This window comes from Gymnodraco acuticeps, unplaced genomic scaffold (genome assembly GCF_902827175.1).
Source record: "Gymnodraco acuticeps unplaced genomic scaffold, fGymAcu1.1, whole genome shotgun sequence".
Taxonomy (NCBI): domain Eukaryota; kingdom Metazoa; phylum Chordata; class Actinopteri; order Perciformes; family Bathydraconidae; genus Gymnodraco; species Gymnodraco acuticeps.
In genome coordinates, this window is record NW_022989953.1 from 349,751 (window position 1) to 375,879 (window position 26,129).

Here is a 26,129-nt window from a genome sequence, read left to right on the forward strand (position 1 = left end):
TACATGTTTTTAACGTAATAAGTATATAGTATAAAATATATAATAAGATGAAATGTTCTTACTAACATTGTTCTTTTTGTGTCATTGTAGTCTTTAAACTGTAATTGAAGTTGCTCATTTTTTACATTTGACTTTATTTTACTAACAGCCAGGCTATTTGTTGACGTTTACATTAGAACCAAACACAATGATCAATCCATTTCCTGCATTTATATTCTTGTACTTTTGATTCCGCAAACGCAACAAAGACACCATTTTTAGTTTTCAATTTACCACACACTCTTAGTATATTGAGCATTGTTCTCACTGCAGCCCTATGCAGACAGCTTCACATTTACAGTTGCCTGTGGACATTGCATGGTTAATTGCATACACAACATGTATTTGCAGAGAGCAAATTAACAAAAATTCCAATACTAATTAAAAATAAGTAATACAAATTCCTCTTAGTCTGCTTTCTTTCAGTTTTATTTTTTTTAACAACTTAAAAAGTTCATACACAGGTGGAATACATGTTCAGTTTATTTGACTCTCTGTAACAATACACTTTAGTCTTTGCAAAAACAATTCACATTTTTAGCAGGATGGCATCCATTTTCAAAAGCATCCAAGCACCAAGATCGCCTGTGTGTCTTTGTTGATAGCAGGTGTACTTGCATGTACGCTTTGTCATAAGAAAGGGTATTATACGGCGTATTGTTGTTCGTTGGAAGTGCCTGTGGGATGCCAGTCTTTTTACAGCAGATATTTTCTCACTCAGAAACACAAATACTTCCTTATCTATATGCAATCTCGACAAGCATAAATGTCATTTAACACACATCCATTCATGTCCAGTGCAAATTATTAATATGGAAAACAGAATAAATTAAGAACACAACAGCAACTGAATGTGCGTTTTCATCACTCTTGAAAAGAAAATCATTAACACTCATATTATCATGAGGAACAAGAATAAATGCTATGTCTAAAATGTACTGTATACTCTCAAATATCATACGACTGTGATTTTTAGTGCAATTTCACTTGTTATACACCACAGCTTGTTTGCACAAAGAAGGAGTGTGTGACACAAAGATGTTAACCTGCAACGGGCAGTTTGCATTAGCTTTCTAATTTGGCATATTAAATATAATGTATTTTATAATCATAATATGAACACAGCTATTAGCTAGTAATTCTTCTTTAACTTCAATTGTAATCATTTCTATATCAGTGGGATTGATTTCTAACTTTTGCAGAATCACTCTGAAGTCAATCTCAATGCAAAGTTAAATATTTATAATAGGAAAGTTATAGTCATTAAAGTCAAAATAAGTAGTAGTACACGACAGATTCAAAGGTACATAATCGAAAAAATGCAATGCCTTTTTGAAAGCTAATGCAAATCATTTCCCTTATATTTAGCCTTGCTAGCAGCGCAACACTCTGACGATAACATTTGTGGTCGGCTGGTCAGTTATTTCAAATATTTTTCATCTGAATTGGGCTTTTAGATACACATATGGGACTAAATGTCCAGTTACTTGTTGTGTAAAGAAAACATTCCAGAAGCTGTATTACAAATGATCCGTTAAGTGGTTCTGATTAAGCTACAGAGCTAGCTGTGGTAGCCTACATCGTAGCTTAGCTGGTGTGTGTATCCCCAAAACTTAAATCACTGGTTGAAGCTTTTGTCCGACTCAGAGTAAAGAGCTTGCAGGGCTTTTCTAGCATTCTCCTTCTCAGTGCATATAACCATGCTGTGTTCCAGTCCAACACTCACAGTTGCTGTATCCTACATTCCTACGGTCATCCATGTATTGCAATTTTGTGAGTTCTCACAGTTCTGTACAGTATTGCACAATTCAACTCATCCCAAGGAAGTTTCCCAGAGGAATATTTATCATTAAGTCAGCCTTTAAACTGTTGCCTGCAATCAGTGATGAGGACTAATATTTTACATCAATAGTCAAATAGTTATTTTTCATTTATGGTTCCATAACTTCAATTCTAAAGTAACCACCCCACCATACATTTAATCAAACACAGTCAACCATAATGAAATATTTTGAAGACTGGCTCCTGGACAGTTTAATATTCTTCTCTTTTTTTTCAAAGTACAAAAAGTAGCATCCCACTGTCTTTACTTTGTTTTGGCGATTCTATTTTCTATGCACATTCAAGTCCTAACTCAATGTGTGGTCTTTGTTTCCAGATGAAGACAGTAACATTCATTACTCTAGGCCTACATTTTGGTTTTGAGTTTGGGAAAACTCTGTAAATGAGGCCAGTATCTCCAGTATCCGTTAGACATGCATTTGTTTGTCATCTACAAACAGAAAATAAATGACCTATTGTCAGAACTAAAACTAGTGGTACAGATTGTGCAAAAATGCAGTGGTGTTCGTGGTTGTGTTAAATGAGAAGTCTGTTTCCTTTCAACTTCACATTTAAATGGACAGAAGAGAAGTAACTCTAAGTCTCTAGCTACATGTCAGGCCTGTGCAAAGATACATTAGATGGGTGCTTCAGGGTGTAAAATCTCCTATCAGGATATGTTAAAAAAAAAGGTTTATTTTCAGATTTTGTGGCTTGAAACCATTTTGTTATAAAACCTTTCATATCATTCAGATGTATTACTCCCTTCTCATCTATCTCAACACATTTATCATGATTTGAAATGCATGAAATATATGAGGAGCCCTTCAATTTGCAACACCCTTACACAGACTGAAAGAAAACCACATAACTTGTAATATACATTATGCTACATCACCCCCTTTTTTGCCAACGTTTTCTCTTGAATACAAATACAGTATACTTGTCATAAGGATAAAATAATAAAAAATATTCATTTGTACATCCGTAATAGATTATTTATATAGTAGAGGGAGAAAAATTAACTTCCACAAGCAGGAACTTCCTCTCACACAAAGACTAAAGTGCTGGAGCCAAGAATGCACCATCTGCATCAGCTGGCTTAATATTGGAGTCTAGATATAAATATGTCATAACACACTTGTTTCTTAGGGTAACTATGAGACACTTACACCCGTGTCTGTCCTCATGCAGGCAGCAGTCATGCCCACAGAGCTGGAAACTGAGGATACAGTGTTTTGTACTGGCAGGGCCGTGGGATCAAACCCATGCAGAGTGGAATAATGAGGGGAACAACCACTTCTGTGTCCTGAGGAAAGAAACAAGAAAATATGACAACCACAGCACTTCCACATGGAGGAATGAAGATAAGGAAAATAACAGTTAATTTAATAATCTTAAACTCTTGGATTTAAATACATGAAAGGGACCCTGTATTCTCCATCAGGGTTAGTGACGTTAAAGTGTTGTTCTCTACCTAATCAATATCATAAGGTAGTTGAAGTGTAGTCATTTAAGACCGTAGAGATAGTCAATAACCATTTCATTTTTAAGATGTTGGTATATCTGAGTAAAATGGAAAGCTATCATGTTGTGAAACCAATTGGAATGTCAACTTGAATTGTCTCATGTCTCAATAAGCCTCATAAAAGCTTCAGCTACATTTTCTCAAGAATTGACTTTAGTCCAAAACAATGTCGGATTGTCCAATGATGGACAATATGGATAGAACAAACTCTCTCAGGAAACACATGGCACATGAAGTTAAAAGGAACATTTACGTATATTCTACTTAATGCTCTAAAACTATTATAATATTAAAATTATCTACAGTTCAAAATATATCTGCAAAATGTTTGCTTGTTATGTTGGTGGCAATAACATAAATGTGTGTTTTTAAGGATGAGTCTTAAGTATCATCGAGAAACCCCATGTACTATTATTGTCCAAATTCCAAACACATCAATGCACAACAGTGCTGCAATGATTATCATTTTATTTGCAACACAGAACTATAGATTTCTTAAGGTCAGTCCCAAAAACACTGGCATCCTGCTGGAAATACACGTTGGTGCACAAAATGTGTACTAATCCATGTCTGTAAATAGCCCATAACAAATGTGCTTTTGAATCCTGTTTGCAGGAACAAAGCAATGACATTGCCTTGCTGCTTTGGGAAGATGTTCCCTTTTTTAAGAAAATATACTCTATATTTTTGGAATGGGTAGGAAACCATTTGTTTGTACTCCACCTGGGTAGGAACCTGTGGGCTTGGGGCTGAGTTTCACATAAAGGCTGTAGAAGTCATGTTTGAAAAAAGACCAATACGTTGGTGTTTTCATGGGATTCGTTGATATTAACAAATATATATAATATCCCCAGCGTTATACTTTAATGACTCAGCCCTAGGATTAATAAGATAATAACAAATACTGAGCACTTTACCAATGGAATAAGTCACAGGATCGTTACCTTCCACTTCAGGAAAGACAGTCCACAGCACATATCGATCACTGTTCCTCACAGCCAGCAGCTGGAAAAGCCTCCGCTTCCTGGTTCTGGAACATGTACTGTGACAGAAACATACGTACAATTAGTATATCAACTAACCATTAAAGGTGGGGTAGGTCATTTTGGAGAAACCAGCTCGAGTGCGCTAGAATTTGAAGATACAGAGCCGGAAAAAATCTGCCACTTCCTTACAGAGCCCCTCCTCCAACACACACAGACGCGCACATGACCAATGAGGGCACGAGATAAGTTTGTGCACAGATGGAAGGCTGACAGGCAGGTAGGCCATCCAGTTATTTTAGCCGGGCCGGCTAAAATGATTGGTCGTGCTTTTACACTACTACGGCTTCCACAGATGACATTTTTTGATGGATTTTTTGTCAAAGCACTTAAGATATTCATTGCTATCGGGAATGTTATGAGCATTCCATGGAATATAACAAAAAGTGTATCTCGAGCCGGTTTCTCAAACTTACCTACCCCAACTTTAATGTCATAACAAATTGTTGAACATTTGTGCTATGTTGGACATTCATTATTCAACATGTGCTCATTCAGGTGATACATTTGATGTTTAAAGGCCTGTCCTTTCATACAGAAGCTGGGCTGCCAACACCAACACCAGCAATATTTGGACACTTCCTTTCTCCACTGTGTTGCTAATATAGACTGTGAGCCCTGATTGTGGTCATCTGGCAGTGTGGCCAGGGATGAATCGAAACACTCAGATTGGAAGGCTATTTTCCAAGAAGCACATCAAATTGCATTTCCACTTTCTTTTCAAACTGCCACATCCTCTTGTTAAAGTGCTTTTGTTAAGCTACTTGTCAACCGTTCTCTCTGTATGTGCTCTGAAGTGCGTGTGAGGTGCCCTGTAGTAGGGCTGAGGATAGAGGGAGATGGAGACAGGAGGCACAAGCGGGTAGCATGAGGAAGAAGGGGATGATGAAGTAATGAAAAAGGGGAACATTATGATTTTCTTCTGGCCCAGGATTGTGTAAGAGAGCAGTATGTCAGTTCACACCTGGCACTTAAATACATCCCTGCATGCAACTAGATTGACCACTTTTGGCTGGATTTTAACCGGCTAGAGGCAGCAATGCACTTCCCTCGCCTCGTTTGCCATAAATGAGAAGGAAGAACAAATCAAGACAATACATTGGCTCCAGTCGAATAATCTTGTTTGCTTAGGAAGGTTCCTAGGTTTGAATTCTCTAAATGTTAAGGAAAGATGCTTCAATGCTTTATTTCGGATCTCGTTTAAGGAGACACTGGTTCGTCCTTTACCAAAGGAAAGAAGAGAAAGCCGTCCCACAATTACTTACGGACACAACATTTAAAGTGAAGCACCATTTGGATATCAATATCATCCACTATCCCTGTTTAACTATGGATATGAATATAAAACATATTTCTAATGGGCTGTAATTATGTCTTGGATAGGAATCCTAACTTGAAATACACAACATAAGGTGTGTCACTGTAGTATTGCCATTTCTGTTTGTATTACGATAATGATATGTATGAATTGGTTTTGAGGAATTTAAAGGTCCCATGTCATGGCCATTTCTACTGACCATAATTCCATTGTTGAGGTCGAATAGATTTACATTGTTCAATGTTCCAAAATCACATTGGTTTCTCATACAGCATCTCTGTATAGTGTGTGTATTCACTCTCTGTCCTAAACGGCTTGTTGGAGCTCCTGCCCCCCCCTCCCTATGAGCCCACTGTGCTCTGATTGGTCAGCTCGCCCACTCTGTTCTGAGCATGAGTCCACCACCGTTACAGCGGAACATCAGTGATTATGTGTTACAATGGCGTTAGCAACCAGAAAATGACACCAGTAATGACACACAGATGAGAATGCTGCGTGGGGTCTGGGTGCCGTGTTGGCAGGACGTTGCGGGGCTCGCTGTTCCGCCCTTTGAGGCTCGAGGAGCGGACAGTGTGAGCTGGATTACTGGTGTAATTTCCTGGTTGCTGCGTGGGGTCTACGAGACAGCGAGACAACGCAAAACTCAGCCTGAACTCAGCCTGAACTCAGCCTGAACACACACACACACACACTCGTAGCCTGGCTGTGAGTTTGTGTGTATGCTCAGGCTGAGTTTTGCTGTGTCTCGCTGTGTCTCGCTGTCTCAGGCTGAGTTCATTCTGAGAAATCCGCGGAGCTGCGGCTGAGAAAAGATAAGTGTGTGTGTGTGTGTGTGTGTGTGTGTGTGTGTGTGTGTGTGTGTGTGTGTGTGTGTGTGTGTGTGTGTGTGTGTGTGTGTGTGTGTGTGTGTGTGTGTGTGTGAGTCCGCGTAGCCGTTACGTCACTTAGCCCCTTACGTCACTACGACCCAGGAAGAAAAAAATGGAAAAATAAAAATCTCCAACGAGGCGTTCTGGGGCAGCATAGACAGGTCTTTTCAGGGTTTGTGACTTTGCAGACCGTTTACATGCAGAAAAAGCAACATAACACACAAGGGGACGGGTAATAACCGAAAAAGCATGACATGGGACCTTTAAAATATGGCATGAAAAAGGTAGAGATATGTTTATAAATAGATGTGGGGAAAAAATATATTGAGTTGCATTGAGGTTCTCTATAAAACGGTTATGTCCAAAGTTAATATTCTGAAAATTAAAACCAATTATGACCATATGATCGCCTGTGTTGAATGGACTGAGAAGCGTGTAATCTCCGCAGGAAAATTATTAAAATAATGTAGAGTTTGCGCTTGAATAAATCCTGCAGATTCTCAAGACCAACAGAAGTGTCAGTGTCTTAGAGTGGAGTGATGGAGTAAGCTCAGGAGTGCGTATTGATTCCTGCCCCGGAGACAAAACAAAGTGCCTCCCCTGTGCTCTCCAACCACCATTTATATAGTGAAAGGTATCAGACATAAAACATGTGCCTCTGTGCTTTGTATATGGGTTACTAATGGCTTAACCCCTGCATGGTGAAAAAAAGGGCGCAAACATGTGCAATGTTTTAAGAAAAGCTTATTCATAAGTTTTCATTTTAGTTATGAATCATTACATCGCAATAAGAGATGTTTTGATGGTATTGGGAAGTAACAAACTGAGGAAAATATGTATTTGGAATACAAATCAATAATTTCCATGCAACAGGATATCATCATTTTAGAATTGTTCTTGGAATACAAATCGTATTGTGGGATTCACCTAGTTGCAATCTTATTACAATCAATCTTAAGAGAGCCAAAGTGTCTTTTTTCTTTTTAATGACTGATTTTAAATGCCATTTTCTTAATGTCTTTCATTTTTTGTAAAGCACTTTGAATATCCTTGTGTTGAAAAGTGCTATATAAATAAACTTGCCTTGCCTTTGTATGAAATAAATTGCATCCGGAAATAATGCGGTTGTATGAATTGCAATATGGACAGCCAATTATGACTTGATTAGGACTCGACCGCAAACATTGGGACTAGCTTGTCGTGACTAGTTGTTACAATCATTCAATTCACACATCTAATGTTAGAATAAATAAAGAAGACAGGAGTAAGGCCCTGCAGAACACAAGTTTATCATATATGGTATTATAATACACCGTAAATTACTTTTTACCTTTTCTCATTTAATGATTGTGACAATATGATTTATTCTTGATAGATAAAGTGTATATCTTTTAAAAACGGTATTGATCGTTGTCTTCCAATCATATCACAGTGAAAATTAAATAGGAATAAAAAGAGGAATGTGTGTGAAAACTAAATTATTCCAACTTTATGGGCAACACTAACAGTGTAGCTGCTGTTTGATATTCGGGATCACTGATGACACATTCCAAATGGCTTATCAGGCAAACACGTCTCTAAATGAGTTTGAACCAGTTTATAAATTATTCTAAGGAACCAATTTCCCACTTAACATCTCTCTACTTCAGCTTTTAAAAGCAATCTTCAAAATGCAGCTGCAAAGCATTTTTTGGAGAAGTGCTGTATACCAGTGGGATTTGTTGCACTCTTCCTGCGGCAGCTGCTGGCGGTGATAGAGCTTTTCACAAGGTGAGCCACATGAGAGAATATTTAACGCCCACAATATGTCAAGACAGATTGAACAGCCTCACCATCCTGTCATTTCAATACAAGGTGTTTCGAAATTGGACGTCATTACATTATTGAATACTTTGCTAGCATAGATGTTCAGCAATGGGTACATTGCTGAAGAGGGTTGTGGGGGAAAGTACATTTCGTAGTGGGAGCCGTGTGTACAATCGATATGATAGCTGGGCTGAAAAAACCTCCTCCTGGTCAAACTTTTCTGCACTTTGGTGTTATTTGCGTGAACCACATCAATGTATCTTTGCGATGAGTGTATCAGTTGTCAGGCTTTTTGGAACCAGAAGTGATGAGAGGGGGAAGCAGAGTAGAACAATATGCTAAAAAATATATAGATTTCAGATGACCAAATGTTACAATTACCTTTCTTGAACACACTGTGGAATTGTTAAAGTTCTAAGACAGAAACACTGTGAAAGCCTTAACAGAACAACAACAATCAAATCAACCATCATGCTATATTGAGGTGGACTTGTCATTGCATGTTTAACGGAGTGGTTCATCCAATGTACATGTCCTCTTCTAAACTGTGTCCACGTGTTAAACAGCTCTCACACTATGACTTACTGATTTGAGGTTGGACTCCATCTCTGTGAAGTTCCACTCAGTCAGAGGCAGGCTTAAACTGAAGGGCTAGAGTAAAAGAGAAAGAGAGAGACACATTAGTAAGACAACTTTTATTCATTTAGAGTGCTGTATAAGGAGAGTCCGGCACCAATACCAATTTGAAGTTTCAAATATCAGACAAATATGAATCTATGTGGAGTAAAACAAGTTGTAAGTGGGTTTCCATTTGTATAGTGCAGATCTACTGACATCCATAACAGCGCTGGTCCCAGCTTCCACAACATTCTGCTGATGGCTCCTGAGCAGTAGCTGTTGCAGTTCCTCCAGGCTCATATCCACATTCTCATCTGAAACCTCCACCCTGCAAACCAAACACACACACGTACACTTACATACTTAATATATAAACACAGGCTCAAAGGGTCACTTTGTTCCCTACTTGTATCACTTCTGCACCTGTACAAACATCTCTGTGTACATTGCATTCTCCATGTGCCCCACCTGTGATCTGTGTGAACGCCTACCTGTCCATTGCAGGTCTCTTACTCCTTCTCTCCACCATGGACGCCACAGAGCCCCTCCCCTCCAGAACAGACTGGACCATTGCGACGGGGAGGACAGGAGGTTCAGAGGAGCAGACTTCACAGGAGGAGCTCAATGCTATGGCCTCTCCTGCGCCTACACTGCCTCCTTTTCCTGCTCCTCTCACTCCTGGACTCACAGGCTCCTCTTTGATAAGCATCATGCACTTCTCCCTGTTGGATGAAGATGGAGAAATGTTGTTAAAGGTGAGCTAATGAACGCTATTAATTCCTTTCCCCATCCACTTTGGCTGAACCAATCGGACAGCACCCAATAAAGTTGTAGGAGAGAACTAACATTTAATACCAAGTGCCAAAGCGTCTTTGCACCAAAGATATTTGTATGTGCGTGTGAAAACGATGCAGTGGTCTACAAAAAATGAATTGCAATATGGAAAACATGTGGTTCAAAATGGATGAATAACCAATAATAACATTAGGACTCGGAGTAGCCTGGATTTGACCTGCAAAACAATCAGTCACCCCTGCCAATATGAATGATCGCTTTCACAATAGCGGGTTATTAGATGCTGCAATAGATGTGGAGCTGATTCTTGAGGTTACCTACAATGAGCAATGGTGAAGTTATTTTGCATCACTCACCTGGCCTCTTCAGGTTGCATCTGGAGGGCCATACTGGCCTGAGACATATCAGTAACATCAGATATGATTGGTCCTCCTGTCAGCCCACTAGCAGAGCAAGAAGCAGTATCATTGGATGGCTGGGAAAGAAAAGAAAAAGATTACTTTGTTGTGTGTTTGATGATCTTGTGTGGGTTCTCCTCTGCCAACATTTCTCTCATTGGGCCCAATGTGTTGATCCAAAGCATTGGTGTCAAGTTACATTGCAACAAACTAGACTTAGCTATAGCCTTAGCCTATTTCCCCAGCTCTCTCTGTAATTGAAAAAATATACCTTTTAATGATCTCACATGGTTTTGGTCATTCAGATTGATGTTCACCATAGCTACATCCAGATTTAAGATGGATAAGAAAACTAAAACAAAACAAAAAATAGCCAAACTAGTTTGACTTACAAGCCTAGCAGAGTAGGAGTGGTTGCTATCTCAGCTTATTTGTTGTGGTTAAGCTAAAGTTTTGAATATCATTCAAATATACAAGATATTAGGGATATGAAAATGTTATTAAAATATAGTTCCTTTCTGAAACAAACTAATTAATATGGAGAACACTCTTTAATTGAAGCTAGCATACTGTGTTTTCCATATATCTTATCCAGTATCGGCATTTTATTATACGTTATGCCAGTTCATCAGGGAGGGAACAAAAGTCTAAAAATGGTATCAAGTGAAGGGCAGTATGGTTCCCTTGTGTAATTATCATTTACAAACCACTTTACACAAATATGAATTTGCTTCAATCCAAGGCTTTAGTTTGTACAGCCTGCAATAATGTACACTGCACAGCACATCTAAGGTACGGCCATCAAACGATGTCACTGTGCTCTGCTTCCCTCTAGTGGTGATGCAACATAACAGATAAACTGATAGCAGCATGTCCAGATAATATATTGTCTGTGATGTAGTGGAAAGAGCATGATTAAAGAACAGATTAAAATGAATGTTTTTATTTGCTGAATGATATCTTATCTGTCTAATAAATACTGTGGTAAATCACGGACACGGCAAAGCACTTAGAAAGGCCATCCAGTAACTTTATGTTTACTGTGTTTGTCTGCCAGCAACATTTGATCTGAATGTGGTAGGTCAGGTCAGGAGATAAATAGCTTACTTATTATGCTCTGGTACTGACAAAGGCTGCAAAGCACAGGTCATTCTACAAAAGGTTTAGTTTTCGTAATGAAGGTAATTTTACCATTTTGATGTATGTTAATTAGACTTTAGGGGTTATGAAGCACAGTGGTATACATTCTATGTATCCAGAGGTGGGAGAAGTACTCTGATCTTGTTCTTGAGTGAAAGTAGAAGTACCAGAATATAGGAATACTCGGTTACAAGTAAAAGTCCTGCAATCAAAATAGCCAACCAAAATGAAAAGTACTCATTATGCAGATTGGTCCATTTCAGAATAATATATATGATATGTTTTGATTATAATTATTGATCATTAAAGTGTTCTCAAAGCTGGTAACAGTGTAGCTAGTTTGAATGACTTTGTTTACTGCAGGGTAGCTTGTAACTAAAGTCTTATTTAAGTGTTGATTATACAGTAATTCACATCATTAATCGTGATGTGTGGCACAGTGGATTAGTGTGTTGGTGTTCGGACCAGGGGGTCACAGGTTCAAACCCCACTGCAGTCAGCATGTCGTTGTGTCCCTGGGCAAGACACTTCACCCCAAATTGCTCCTGTGGGGATTGCCCACAGTATTGAGTATGTAAGTCGCTTTGGATAAAAGCGTCTAACAAGTAACATAATGTAATTAATCCAGATCTGTAAAGTAACTAAAGGTGTTAAATACATTTAATGGAGTAAAAGTACACTATTAACCTCCGAGTTGTAGTGGAGTAGAAGTAAAAAGTAGCAAGACAATTAAAATACCTCAAAATTGTACTTTAGTACAGTACTTGAGTTAATTTACTTAGTTTCCCATCTCTGTATGTAACAATTTCTTATTTTCTCACCGACTGGATGTAGAAGGGCTCATGCATGGACTCCATTGGGTGATTATGGCTGAACTTGGAGGCAGGAGGGCTGGGAGAGCCATCGTCCAACATCAAGGGCCTGAAGGGAACAATAGTTTTCTCTCAATTACAACTTTGTTTTTAAAGGATATAAGTCATTATCATGAAAGTAATAATGCATTTAAGCAGTTTTGAGTGGGCATTGGTTTAGATTGATAATTTTTGGTTAACATGTTGGATTTAGTTAAGTGTGTATCTCTACTTCCTCTAAATAAAACAATAAACAAGTTACCATGAATTTGTATAAGTTGGTATTTAACAGCATTGCTTAATTAGGAAATATTAGCTCGCTAGCCCGCCCAACAAAGAATGTACATGGTAAACATTGAATCTGCTAAACATCAATATGTTGACACTGATATTCTGAATAGACAAGTGTCCTAACAGAAGTTTGTTATGCTACCTTTTTGCTTTTTAAATATTCCATGTGGAGATGTGACAGTAAATGACAGGGGTTGGAGTGATGGATGAGTGAGTTATTAGTGTGGGTAGATGTTAAAAGGTAAGGCCGAAAATAACTATCATTAAAACATAGGGTAAAATTGCACCTTTGCCAGGTCGCACAATGACTCTGAAATATACGTTTCTATTGTACTTTTGTGTTCCAGCGTGCCTTTCCTTTCTCATGACGGCCTTGTTCCCACTCAGCAACAAAGCTGAACCAGCATTTTTCACACACAGGGTCATGCACACTGCTCTGCCTTCCCTGTGTGTTAATGTGTGTGTTTGTGTGTGTCTGACTGACTGATTCAGCACTTGTCTCCATTCACAGCCCTTGTTGAGTTAGATTGTTCAGTTTGTCAGCTGAGCCAGCCCTTCCCTCTGCCCTACTGTGGCCCTGTGTGTGTGTGTGTGTGTGTGTGTGTGTGTGTGTGTGTGTGTGTGTGTGTGTGTGTGTGTGTGAGGTGTGTGTGTGTGTGTGTGTGTGTGTGTGTGTGTGTGGTGTGTGTGTGTGTGTGTGTGTGTGTGTGTGTGTGTGTGTGTGTGTGTGTGTGTGTGTGTGTGTGCTCACAGCTTTCTCTTCAGGCCCACAGTGCTGGGTGTGTTGGACTGCATCTGGCTGAACAGAAACTGAATCAGCTGGCAATGAGAGAAAAAGCACAGCATGAATCAGCATCCTCCTCTCACACACACACACACACACACACACACACACACACACACACACACACACACACACACACACACACACACACATACAAACACACACACACAGTTTGTCCTTCTCTAAATACATCAAAACGGTAAAGGACAATAACTTGAATGACCCAAAAAAACACAATTCGTCCTACAAGACAATACATTTAATCTATATGACAAAACAAGACTAACACTATAAGGAGCATACATCTATTTGATTTTAAACATGTTAAAACATAGAGTTGGTACATAATGAAAAAGGCTCCCTTTGTTGTGCTTGCAGGACAATTTGCAGATAATGTATATAAAATAATTTCTTTCAGAGGTATCAGAAGAAGTGATAAAACCACTGAAATGTTATTCCTGAGTAATCCTTAAATGATAGATAGTAGTAGTATATACACACACATACACTCTTATATTCACAGACAATATACAAACACACACATAGATCTTCTGAACACACCAATGACTGTTAAAGTTGTTCCAGAGAATCTCCCTTGTTTTAATACTGGTACGACCTATAGTTCAGACCCACAAACTTACACTCGTAAAGACTGACCTTGTTCATGACTTTCTGCTGCTGTGTGTGATTCTGTCTCAGTGAGACCACCTCTCTCCACAGGACTTCATTCTGCCTGCAAAGAGGAGAAAAACATTTATAAGAGGTGATCGCTCAAATCTTAATTTTAACCTGGTTAAGATTTGGAAGTGTCTTACCTAACACATAGCTTGTTTTATATGCATTTAGTTGAACATCACTTTCGTTTGCGTTTTTTTCATCAACCAGTTGGTAAGACATTCAGGTATGTTATACTAGTAGCACCTAATGTAGCATTGAGCCGTAACCCTAAAGCTGAAGTAAGGAGCGAGCAACAGCGGTATGGTAGGCTCACTTCCAACATTTCTTTGTTTATCATCACCCTTTTGCAAGCGATCTACTGTGCAATATATCTATATCAATTCTAAATATATTTATATATTCAGAAGTAGAAAACTTGTATCATGTCTGCACAATATACTAAAGACTAAATTGTGTGGCGGAATATGGCATTGTCCACGTCTACAAAAATGTGTGTGTGTTTGTGTGTGTGAGTCAGGTGAGCAGGTGAACATTCTCTCCTGTCATTAGCAAACAATACTGAGCACAAAGCAGCTCCATCAAACAATAGACACATAGCAGCTATTTTCAGCAACAAAAGCCCCAGAGAAAAAGTCCATCCACTGGATGATTTGCTCCAATTTAGAGGATTAATTGACAGACCGACTGAATGTAAACTTGAACTCCTCTTAACTATATGTTCTTTACAAAAGACAAACAAAATATTGACCATAAGGCCATTTAAAACAAGTCATAGTCAGGCTTAAAATGTTTTAATCAGTGGACACAATTAACCGTCAAATTAAATTACTTTTTTTCAGATTGGTATGTAAATTAGTTTGCATTCACATACTGAATCACACATTTGAATGTTTACCAAGACACCAACCAGTTATCTATTAAATTAACACAAACTAAATAATAACCAAAATAATCAAGGTCTTTAAACTAGGCCCCTACAAAATAGGACCTTAAGATAATAAAATAACCCAGGACTTGTGATGGTCGCTTTACACATTCCTAAACTCCTAATTCCCATTTGCAACTAACGGAACAATATACAACATCCTGACAATAACTAAACTTGTTCCTGAGGTTTTGGGGCCCCGGGGCAGTAGCTTAGGGCCGGGTCGGGTATTGGAACACAAACAACATATCTGTACTCACTGTTTCATGTCTTGCATCTGACACTCCATGTTGTCCTGCTGTGTTCTGAGAAGCTGGACTTCATACAGCAGTTTACTGAGGTCCTCCTGACGAACTTTGGTCTCCTCACTCTTCACAATGGATACCTAAACACACAGTACAGCCTTATTTGGTAAGTTATTCAGACAACAACCACATATTCCCTCTGCTGTGTTTGTGAGCAAGTAAACTCACTGGAGATGTTAGCCACACTGGCAGTACAGCTCCCATGAGAGCAAAGGTTTACCCCTTTTGTCTCAATAACCTTTCGCATTAATTGATAATATTTTTGCTGAGTCATGGTCCCCAGAGGTTGAACCCTAATTTCTTATGTGATCCCCTGACTTTTTCTCTCGCGGCAATCTTACGTTGACATTTATGAGTGTAATGTCTCAACAAATATTGGCGGAATGTATAGGAAATTGGCTATATCCATGTACATATACTTCAAAATGATTGTTTTCCATCAGCATTAGGTGTGTCATCGCTAACAAGCTTATGATGATATGCAAAACCCAGCCAGTCCACATGCTAAGTACTTTCTAAATCAAAGCATATTGGCATTCGACTTAGACTGCTACCACTGCATGTCGTAATGAAAGTAAAATCATTTGTATGCTCCTTTGCTAAGATATCTTTCCAGGAAATCCAATGAAAATATAGTAATCCAATGCCATTTAAATACAAATATATATTTCTTGCTAGACAGGTAGGGTTTCAATTCCTGTCTGAAATTCCATTTTTACAGATCACACGTTTTTTACTTTTATAGTGCAACAGTAGTTCAGTTGGCTCCGGAAAGTATGTTCTTGTTCCTTTCAATTATGCAGTTCTCCTGATTATCATGCAATGTGTCGAATTAGCAAAGTAGTTCCTGCCGGGTTTAGTAAGCTACATACAGCTTTTTGACATCACTTCACACACTGTGGACTACAGAAAGGGGTGGTCATGTTTAGAGATGAATCACTTCTAAAGTCACACAGAGCACATTAACCAATCAACCTTGAACAGCCTGCACATGCTTCTTATGTCACTGTGATTGAGCTTAGGTAATTTCTCCAAATCTCCAAATATGTCTTTCTAAATTATTTTGAAGCACTTCATGATCACTCTATCTTTGAGACTTTGTGTACGTGTCCATACCTTCCTCTTGATGTGTTCCAGCATGTGTTCATGGCCCTGGAGGAAGTACAGATGTTGGAACTCTGTGTCGTCTCTCTCAGGCTTCACCAGACCGCTCTGCTCAATGTTCACCACCTTACGGAAACCATCTAGACACACACGTTAAAAGCATACATACACACACAAAGTAAAAATACATACTGCTGTTGAGCGAAGAGTACAGAGGAGATGAGGAACGTGTACTCACACATGTTGAGCTGTCGGACAAAGCTTGCCATATTATTGTGTTTGAAGTACTTTGGCAGAACTTCCTTGGCAAAGCGTCCCTGGTCAAACACATGGAAACTTGTCCCAGACTGAAACAGAAAATAGCTGTCATCACATACTTGACATACACACATGAACTTCACAACCTTTTTTTATCTCCATTCTAATGATAGGTTTTCATTTACAATCAACACAATATCTTGATCTTATCTGGTTAGTCGGTTCCTGCTTATTATTACTCAGTGTCACTTGTTGATGCCATAAACACTCTCTTTCTGATGATCAGTTAATGATGTACTATGCCATCTTAAAAACTGCTCCAGAAACAAGTCAATCGTGAAAAGAAGCAGCGATCATGAGAACATTAAGTAAGAGAAAATAATTCATGCTGCAACAAATCATATTGGCTGGAAATGAGTTTCCAACAGCTACTGAAATTGAGAAGTGGTATGCTTACAAGAAAGCAAGTGTTCAGAAAGTGTCACTGTAATTAATAATATTATGTCACATGGTACAGCACCTCACTTCCTGGGAAAACCTAAGAAGTGATGAGGAACTTATGACGTTGCTTGCAAAAAAGTCAGACCGTAGTAAAATGAAGAATAATGTTAATCTAATTTGTCACATTTATTTTCCATTTTACACCACGTTGTGCTTCATCAGAGAAATTGCAGAATTTATGACAAAAATGCCACATTATATTCCCATGAACAGGAATAAAAATTACCGGGCTACTCTCTGCATTTCTTGATAATTTATCTCATAAATGACCTCACATAAATAAACAAAAAACAGAACAAGAGTGATAACTTTAAATCTAATGCAAACATGAAGCTTTTGAGCCAACTCGGAAACGTTTTAGAGGCTTAAAGGAGTACACTGTCACTGCAGTTTACAAAATACTTTGCATGAGCTGTAATCTTATGCCTTTCAGGATTCTAAAGAACACGTTTGTAGCTATTTAATATGCTCATGAACACTAAGGGGTAAATTAAAAAAACGATTGCTTTGTTTGCACAAATGAGACCGAAGGAGTCAAGGTACATCTCTAAGCGCCTCTAAAAGCATAAAATGAACGCCTAGCTGTGCTGCAAGCAAATAGTGGCGTTCCATTGCTGTTTGCCAGTTTATAAATCAGGGAATTTGCATACATGTGGCATAACATTGGCCCATTTCTATGCAGATCAGTGCTAATATCCACACACTGAAATGATTAGCATGTGCAGAGATTTGGTCATAACTAAGACTTTCTCGTGAGCATGGCAGCAAGGATTGTAGCCATGCTAAAATTCAAACTAATTTATTTTGGAATGCAAAAACAGGGTATACTGATTGGTGTGTCATGAGAAATAATGGATAAAGCTCCCCTACACGCGGAAAAAACTCAGACATTGATTTTAATTAAATGTATTATGTCAACAAATGTCACAAAAGTGTATTAGTATAATGCATTCATGTGAAATCATAGTAGAATAATATGATGTTGAACCTATTATAATATATTTTTTAATTAAAACTTTATATTATTTCTTGTTTTCTGTGTACACAGGGGAAACAAAGACACATGAACAATAGAAAATAAGGTTGCACTCAGTGGAACTTGATACGAAGCAGGGAGCAGCTGTAACTGATGCAATCCATTTTGGGTGAAAACTCCTTGAGTGTGCAAATCGACATACAGATCGAACTAATGATTCACTGGTACAAAAAGAAAATGAAAATAAGTATTTTTGCAGGTTTTTTAGGGTTGCACCGATTGAAAAAATGTCAGCCAATGCCGTTGCCGATGTCTCACCGATGTAATGGCGCATCCCTATTGTTTTTTAAATTGCCACAAGAATAATGTGGCCTCTGTTTGTCGGTGACAGCTTCACCACATGTTACTCAGGCTACCCTATTAGAAAATATGCAATCTAAATAACAAAAGGACCTTTATAAGGAGGTGATACACTTTCCCAGAGCACAGAGTACATTTATCAGAAGCAAAATTCAGCTCAGTCAGCCAGTCCTTCTCTCTTTTAATATGAGTGATGAGTCATGCTCTCTCACCCAACATTGCACTCTAACTAAACAACTGCAGTAGCTCTTTTACTCTGAAAATATAGTTGTGGTGTTAGCAAAACCCATGTGCATAACAAATGAGTAATGATTAAAGTTTTGATAATTCTAACAAGACCTACTGTTGCTTTGTTTGTTGTAATGCTCACTTGCTCACTAATAGTCTGACAATGCAACAGCTGATGCCATACACTCTTAACTACAGATGTCATGGGACTAAAGAGCTTCTGTCAGTGTGTTTGTCTCCGCACAAAAAGAACAGAGAAGCTGTCCTCTTCCTGTTTAGCACAGAAGCCTGCGTGACACACATCAACCCTGCACACATGCAGCTATTTCCCTCGGATAAACAGTGATAAACGCATAATGACCTGCGAATGGTCGCTGTTTACATCTAGACAATGCTATAAAAATGGACCTAAACACTTACATGAAGTAGGTACTTCATTGTAAGAGCTTAGGTCAATTTTCATTACTTGCTCACAAAATTAAACATGTAGGTGCTCATCCTAGGTCAAAGGTCAAATGCGTTGTAAGAGTGGCAATCACAATATACTTAAATGTTAGATAACACTCGACACACAATTTTTACATGACCAAATAAACAGATTCATCAAATAAATGCAGGCTTAACAACGTACATACAAAAAGTGATTTGTATGATGGCTGTAAAGGTTCACTAATATATTGTAAGCCAACCAATAATATTATTGATATATTATACATTATTGGTATAAAATAGTGGAACTATTGTCACATTCTTTGAAGTGTGATTTTTCCTGTAAGCTTCTCAAATGGTTTTATTTCAATCAAATGTAAAGACCTGGAGAGGTAAAATTATCAAATATGAAATATATTTATATTTCTTATCCCAGATTTATCTTTGGACCATTTGAGAGGGTTCCTACCACTAGCCTATTAAGACCATAACTCACCAGGAGTTTCAGGGCATTAAGACTTAAAAACAACCTTCTTTAAAAGCCGAGGCCAGTTTTCTGTGTACATCAGGATTATCAACTTTTTTTTATTAATGTAATTGATATCAAATGTGTTTATTGTATTATATTGTTTATATAACTATTTTATAGAGGTTTTTTTCATCTCGGGCTATTTCGCTTGTGGGGTTAGCTTAACAACATGAGCAGGAGGGTAATTTTGCTAGGCTAAATGATAGCAAATGCAGATAGCAAGCTAAACATGTGCAATCCAGTCTCATGACTTCATTTTGGTGCCTAAAATGTATTTCTGACTTGTGTGTGTTTTTGCGTTTTGTTTGATTAACATTTTAAATGGGCTGTTCCTTATCACAGAACAGCAGGAATACGATGAACACTGGCTATGGGGTTTCAAGAAAATACTTGAAAGTGTGTAGCCAAGGGCCTAGAAAGTTATTTTGAAGAATGGACAGAAATAATAGTAATTGAAAGTGCTTGAATTTATATATTTTGTGCACAGATTGATATTGTTTTACTTAGTTCTTCAACTGCTAAATAAGCCTCTTTCTCTATCGTTCAACTTTACACAATATATTGCTTTACTGTGCTATGAGGCTGTATAGTGTACCATCACTGCAACACACCACGAAAGAGTGTTCAAACATCTTGAATATAAGAGAATTAGGCCTCAAAAGCCCTTAAAAAGTCTTTGAATTAGCTGTTTAAGAACTCTAGCACGAGTGTATCCACTAAGGAAGATAATACAACAAAGTGCATAGATCTACATTTTTACTTTGGCTTTCTCATATGTTTTTTTTTTATTTAAATGAAATTCCTCACAGTTTATACAGCATATTTTACATTTTGCCCTGAGGACTGACTCACAGCGCTCCAGCAGATGAGGTGGTTGGTATCTGGATCCTCCACCAGTGTCCACAGCTTGGTGAGAAATGCGGGAACATTGCTGGCATAGCTTCCATCAACACCCATGGCACCCGGAGACTCCTGCATAGTGACACCTGTCCACTGCCAAGATGGCTCAAAACAGGAAACCAAATGTGTATGTGTGTATCAAATATGTGTGAGAATGTATTTGCAGACTCAGAGATTAGTCCATGATTGAGAAACTCCACCTCTGACGATCCTTTATTGATAATCCCAAGTTTGTCTCAGTCTCTTGGATTCCATCTCAGTCCGTCAATCTGTCACCTTCCGTACTTTGCCGATTCAACTTTGTCTCTTAGTTTTTTTTTACTCTTGTTTCTTTTAAATATAGTCTAATTTAATCTACCTTTGTTGCTCTTATGGTTTCCTTTTCTCATTTGCGATTCCTCTCTCTGTGCTCCCTGCCACATCAGTTACACAACTGAATGTCATCACAGAAGGTCCATGTCAGCACACACACACACACACACACACACACACACACACACACACACACACACACACACACACACACACACACACACACACACACACACACACACACACACACACACACACACACACACACACACACACACACACACACACACACACACACACAATACCCCCGGCCTCCCACTGACAATCAAGAGACCGCCCAGTAAAACAATCCACACAAAAGCTTCAATAATACACCCCTGTTCCCCCATCAAAAGGCTTTTGTAAAAACGGAATAGCGCAGGGTTCCGTGTACCTGCCTATATGCCAGGTAAAAGGGTCCCTTCTCCTATGGAGGATTATCAAAAATGTCTTGACAAATGTTATTAGGTAGGCACACTGTCCTGTTTTGTGCTTTAACACCACATCAACTCTACTGGCCTACTTCTAAACTTTGTGATTTAATCACAAACACATAGGTTTTTTCACAATGTAAGAGTGTGTTACATTGCTGGGAGCAAGAAAAGTTAATCCATGAGTATTTGTTGAATTACTCTTACTAGTACCAACATTAATCAATGAATACGTGCTTTGAGGGGAAAGGGGAAACACATCTGGTATCAGTGGCCATCGCATTCATTTAATAAGTCAGAAATAAAGAATTGGATGGTCGCACATTCTGCCAGCGCACTCATTGCGCATCACCGGAGTCTTCCACCAGCTGCTAGCTTGACAGCCGTGAATACTAAAAATAGCTGTGTTTGTTGTATATGTTGTAATGCACATTTTTGGGGAGGTATCCTTAACCCTTATGTTGTGTTCGGGTCTCCCATGAGCCGTTTCAAGTTAAAATGATATAACTATGCTCTAGTTTTTTTTATCGGAACAAGGCTTCATGATATCCTCCACAACAGCTATATAAACACTACAAAACTGATTTTGACAATTTTTGCCAAGTCTGAAGGTCTCTAAAAGAAAAAGTGTATAATTTGGTGTTCGGGTCTGGGGAGACCCAGCAGAATTGTTTTGGGTGACTCGAGGTCAAATTTGGCCCAATCAAGATTCATCTTTGACTTTAGACACGCTTCTTTAGACAAGCTTCTGCCAGTGTGAATATATTGTCCCTTAACTGTTATCACTGATGCGGCAACATGTGAACGTCATTCTAATCTTTGGCTGATTATGACCTGAGTTTAATTACTTTATATAAAAAAATGCATCATAGAATATATCATCACAGATTTGTATGTAACAAGTTAATTAGCTAAGCAGGGGCGGGTCTAGACATTTTTGGGTTGGTTAGCCAATCTGGGGCACAGACTCAGAGCAGGGTGGCACATTTAAATCACTTTTAAAAAGTAAAAATGAAAGCCCTACTCTCTAGAAAATATATTATGAACAGCACAATTGCAAAAGAAGCAACTTCACATCTACAGTTTTAAAGATCCACCTAGTGGCGTTGCTTGGATCTAGTAACATCTGGGCCCAGCCAGAGAATTGTACATTACAAAATATATACTTTATATATCAATAGAGTATAAAGAATATGAAATGTAAATACTGAATCAAAACTTAATTAAAACTCTCTGTAAATCTACTACCCAAACAGAAACATATGGGCATGCTGTAGGTTACTATATAAAAAGTGTGCAAATCAGTTTAGTATCCTAGCCATGTGAACAAGGGGGTGGGACTCACATCCTCTAGGGGGGTCCGGGGGCATGTTCACACAGGACAATTTTATTAAAAGTGGACCTATAATGCAATATTTGAAACATATATTGTAGGGCCATACCTATACAAAACATGTCTCTGAAGTTCTTTGCTTAAAATACCAAACAGATCACCCATTGTAGCCCAGCCTCATACCCCTCTATTGCAGCCCTGTTCCAAAAAGGCTGATTCTGCTTTAAATTGAACTTCTGCTGCTGGCCATGCCCCTTTGTAGCGTCACGCAGCATTCCCCTGCTAGAGAGAGATTTATATCAGGAGAAACTCAGCGGTGATTAAATGTCATATTATGCTCCCATCCACTTCAAGCATTATTTCTGAATCAATATGGAGCTCAATCCTTTCTCTCTCGCAGAGACAAGGACATTACGTTACACATATTCTCTCCAGTAGCCTATAGTGTTAGCTCCATGGTTAGCTCTGAGTGTTAGCATGCTTGTTAATGTAAACACAGAGCATATTACATTACATTTCATGTTACTTGTTAGACGCTTTTATCCAAAGCGACTTACATACTCAATTTGGGGTGAAGTGTCTTGCCCAGGGACACAACGACATGCTGACTGCAGTGGGGTTTGAACCTGTGATCCCCTGATCCGAACACCAACGCTCTATACCACTGCGCCACACGCCTCCCAAAACACGCCGCGCATTGTTTCTGATACACCCATAGACTGTATATATAAATGGACGTAGTGTCCGTGACGTCACCCATAGCATTCTGCAGAGTTGCCGTGAAGCCCTTAGTAGGCGGAGTCGGCCACTAACGGCTCGACTGTGACGTCAGAGTCTAATCCCGCCTGTTCCAAATAAGGGCAAAGAGGCGGAGCCGAGGCGGGACCTGCTGCCTCCGAACTGGAAGTAAACAGAGCTAGCTCAGGCTAAGAAGCTAAGCTAACATGAAATACATGCATACCAAGTTACTGCTAACAGTGTAGTTCCCCTATATAAACGTTACATTCATAATCAAATGAGACAATCTGCAAGAGAATTAGCTATATTTTGTTATTCTTAATGCTTGTCATTCACACGTTGAGAAAAGACGGACTCCACCGCCCGGACCTAACGGAGCCGCAGTGGGCTAGCTCCGGGACGCCGGCTGGAGCTAGCCCCCTGCGGCTCCGTTAGCTCCGGAGGCCACCACTGGGATAATTGGGTCCCCTATTAACATTTGCTCCCGTTTAGCATTATGGGCGTCATAGCCATAGACTATAAAAGTCTTACCCAAGGCTGAATCATAAACTAAAATGTATATGTATGCATAAAGGGTTACGTCCTTAGCTGGCTAATAATTAACAAGCTAAGCTACCAAGCACACAAACCCCTGCGAACGGGGTTAACATGTATAATATTATCATTTTAGACTTATTGGAAGTTCTGTTAGTACATTCAAGCGCACAGCACGACATTTTAATTGTCTGGTATTTGTAACAATATTCCCTAAAAGGCACAATCACCACGAACACGGCTAAAGCTAAAGGGTCAAGTACAGTACTATGACTAACTAACGTTGTAGCCTCTATGGTTGTAGCCTAGCAGAGTGGACAAGTTGCTGTTAGCTGACAGTGAGGCATGTAGGTGTCCATCAAAGTGACCACGCCCTAATTTATGCAAAAACGTTAAGACCTAATATAAATAAAAGGGTCGTGTTAGAAAACAATTCACTCACAGATTCATAATCATGAAGGTGGAATCTAACTATATCGATAATAATATTTATTACATCCATGGGTAGAAACATGTTTTTTTCTGCTGTAAAGTTGGGCATTTTAACATGGGGGTCTATGGAAATTGCTCCTTTCTGCAGCCAGTCCCTAGCGGCCCATGTATGAACTGCAGTGTGTGGCACTTCCGTATTGGCGTCCCGGCTGTTCCCCAGAGTTTGCCGCTTGGATACACCAGATAGCTTGGCATGTTCTTTCTTAAGTGTTTACTGCTAGAACAGTTCCATTATATGTATTAGATATATAACAACTTTACTCTAAGTGCCTCCTGCAGACATCCTGCTGAATACACAGGAGGCTTGTTTGAGACGAGCGAGACCGACGCAGGCCTGCACAATTGCGATCGCCGTCTTGCTAGTGCGTTTAGTGTTTAGTCATTTTGTCCGACTTGCTCTGGAGGCTCGCCTACATGAGACGTTAAATCTCACGGGACAAAGACGCCCGCAGACTTGAGAGCGAGACGCGGTGAGAAGCATGGATGTATAATAGAGAGGCGAAGTCCCTCCCCTTCCGGGAGCCTCCATGGGACCCCGGAAGTGGAAAATTATACATTGAAGTCAATGGAGAGAGAAAGGTTATCTTTTGATCCCGTTTGAATTGTGCCACGAATGACACATATGATGTTTGTCAATTTAAAAGAACATTTTACAAGTCAAAAAAATAGAAATGTGTCGTAAAACTGTGAAGTTACACATTTTTTTGTGTGAAACCGCTCAGTGAACTACAGGTCTCTGGTCTCGCACAAAACGCGTCACCATCACAAAGACGGCCGTCACGTTAGCAAATATCACCTGTTTCTTTCAGAATGAGGCGAAAAGTAAAACGAGGTGAACATCACTACAAGTCTGGGCATGTTGAGAGCTGTACATACACGAAAGGGGAGTTAGTCGGTTCTGTAAGAGCAGCGGGACCGGCTTTACAAGGTTTCGGTGAGTAATATGAGTGCAATGTGTAACGTTAATGTCAGCTAGCTAACATTAGCTAACAAGGTACACTAACGTGTTTTGTTTTAGTAACTAGTTTTCTCCTTAAGAAATTCGTGGTCTCTGTGTATGCTGTGGATAACATTAGTGTTCACAAGAACAAGGTACACTCCCGTGTTTTGTTTTAGTTGCTCTTCAGATTGAAGCGGCCAGTTTTATATCGACTATACTGTATGTGTGATCTCCTTTTTCTCGTTGTGTCATTTGAGTTTATTTGCTGTGTGTAGATTCAAGGATTTTGGTTATCTAGGCACAGCTGTGTGTGACTCCCTCTGGTACACTGGTATGTGTTTTCCTAATGTAGAGAGCATTGATTAATTAATAAACTACACACTGAGTCTAGATCCTGACCAAATCCTTTTTTATTGTTGATCAAATGTTTTTCAAAAATGTATTCATACACATTTAGAAAAATACAATGTACAATCACAACCAATACAGCACAAATTACAAAAAATACAGAAAAAACAAACAATAACAACAATCAGACAAGAGGACAAAACTATGGAAAAATAAACCCTCCCACCCCCAGATCCGGACCATCCTTGTATTATTGCTCATTCAATCTATTATAGCATGCTAACAAATGGTACTTACTTTATTTTTACAGATCTGCATGGGAGACGATGGCGCGATGCAGAGCGCTGTCTGTGATTGTGCACAGGGGATGTACAAATGCAGCCACGCTGCAGCATTGGCAATATTTGCCATGTGGCAGATCAGCTCCACAGATGTTGAGTGCCAGTGGAGGAAGCCTGGCACTTAAAA

General features: G+C 39.0%; 1 protein-coding gene and 1 long non-coding RNA gene across 2 annotated transcripts in view; one reads left to right on the forward strand and one right to left on the reverse strand.

Moving 5' to 3' along the window:
* The window catches only part of LOC117542794, a 31,571-nt gene extending 18,733 nt beyond the window's left edge, over positions 1-12,838 (forward strand). The window contains exons 2-3 of the long non-coding RNA XR_004568486.1: positions 9,547-9,797; positions 12,210-12,838. This is a non-coding gene — a long non-coding RNA (uncharacterized LOC117542794). The remainder of the gene's footprint in view (positions 1-9,546; positions 9,798-12,209) is intronic.
* hsf4 (heat shock transcription factor 4) lies at positions 447-21,068 on the reverse strand. The gene is made up of 13 exons (XM_034210639.1): positions 20,447-21,068; positions 16,552-16,660; positions 16,326-16,453; positions 15,165-15,289; positions 13,959-14,034; positions 13,269-13,336; positions 12,197-12,296; positions 10,194-10,312; positions 9,534-9,764; positions 9,259-9,370; positions 9,010-9,075; positions 4,333-4,430; positions 447-3,169 (listed from the first exon to the last, which is right to left on the reverse strand). Exons 1-12 carry the CDS (start codon positions 20,570-20,572, stop codon positions 4,371-4,373), a joined length of 1,320 nt encoding a protein of 439 aa, XP_034066530.1. The 5' UTR covers positions 20,573-21,068; the 3' UTR covers positions 447-3,169; positions 4,333-4,370.
* Between the last annotated feature and the right edge of the window lie 5,061 nt (positions 21,069-26,129).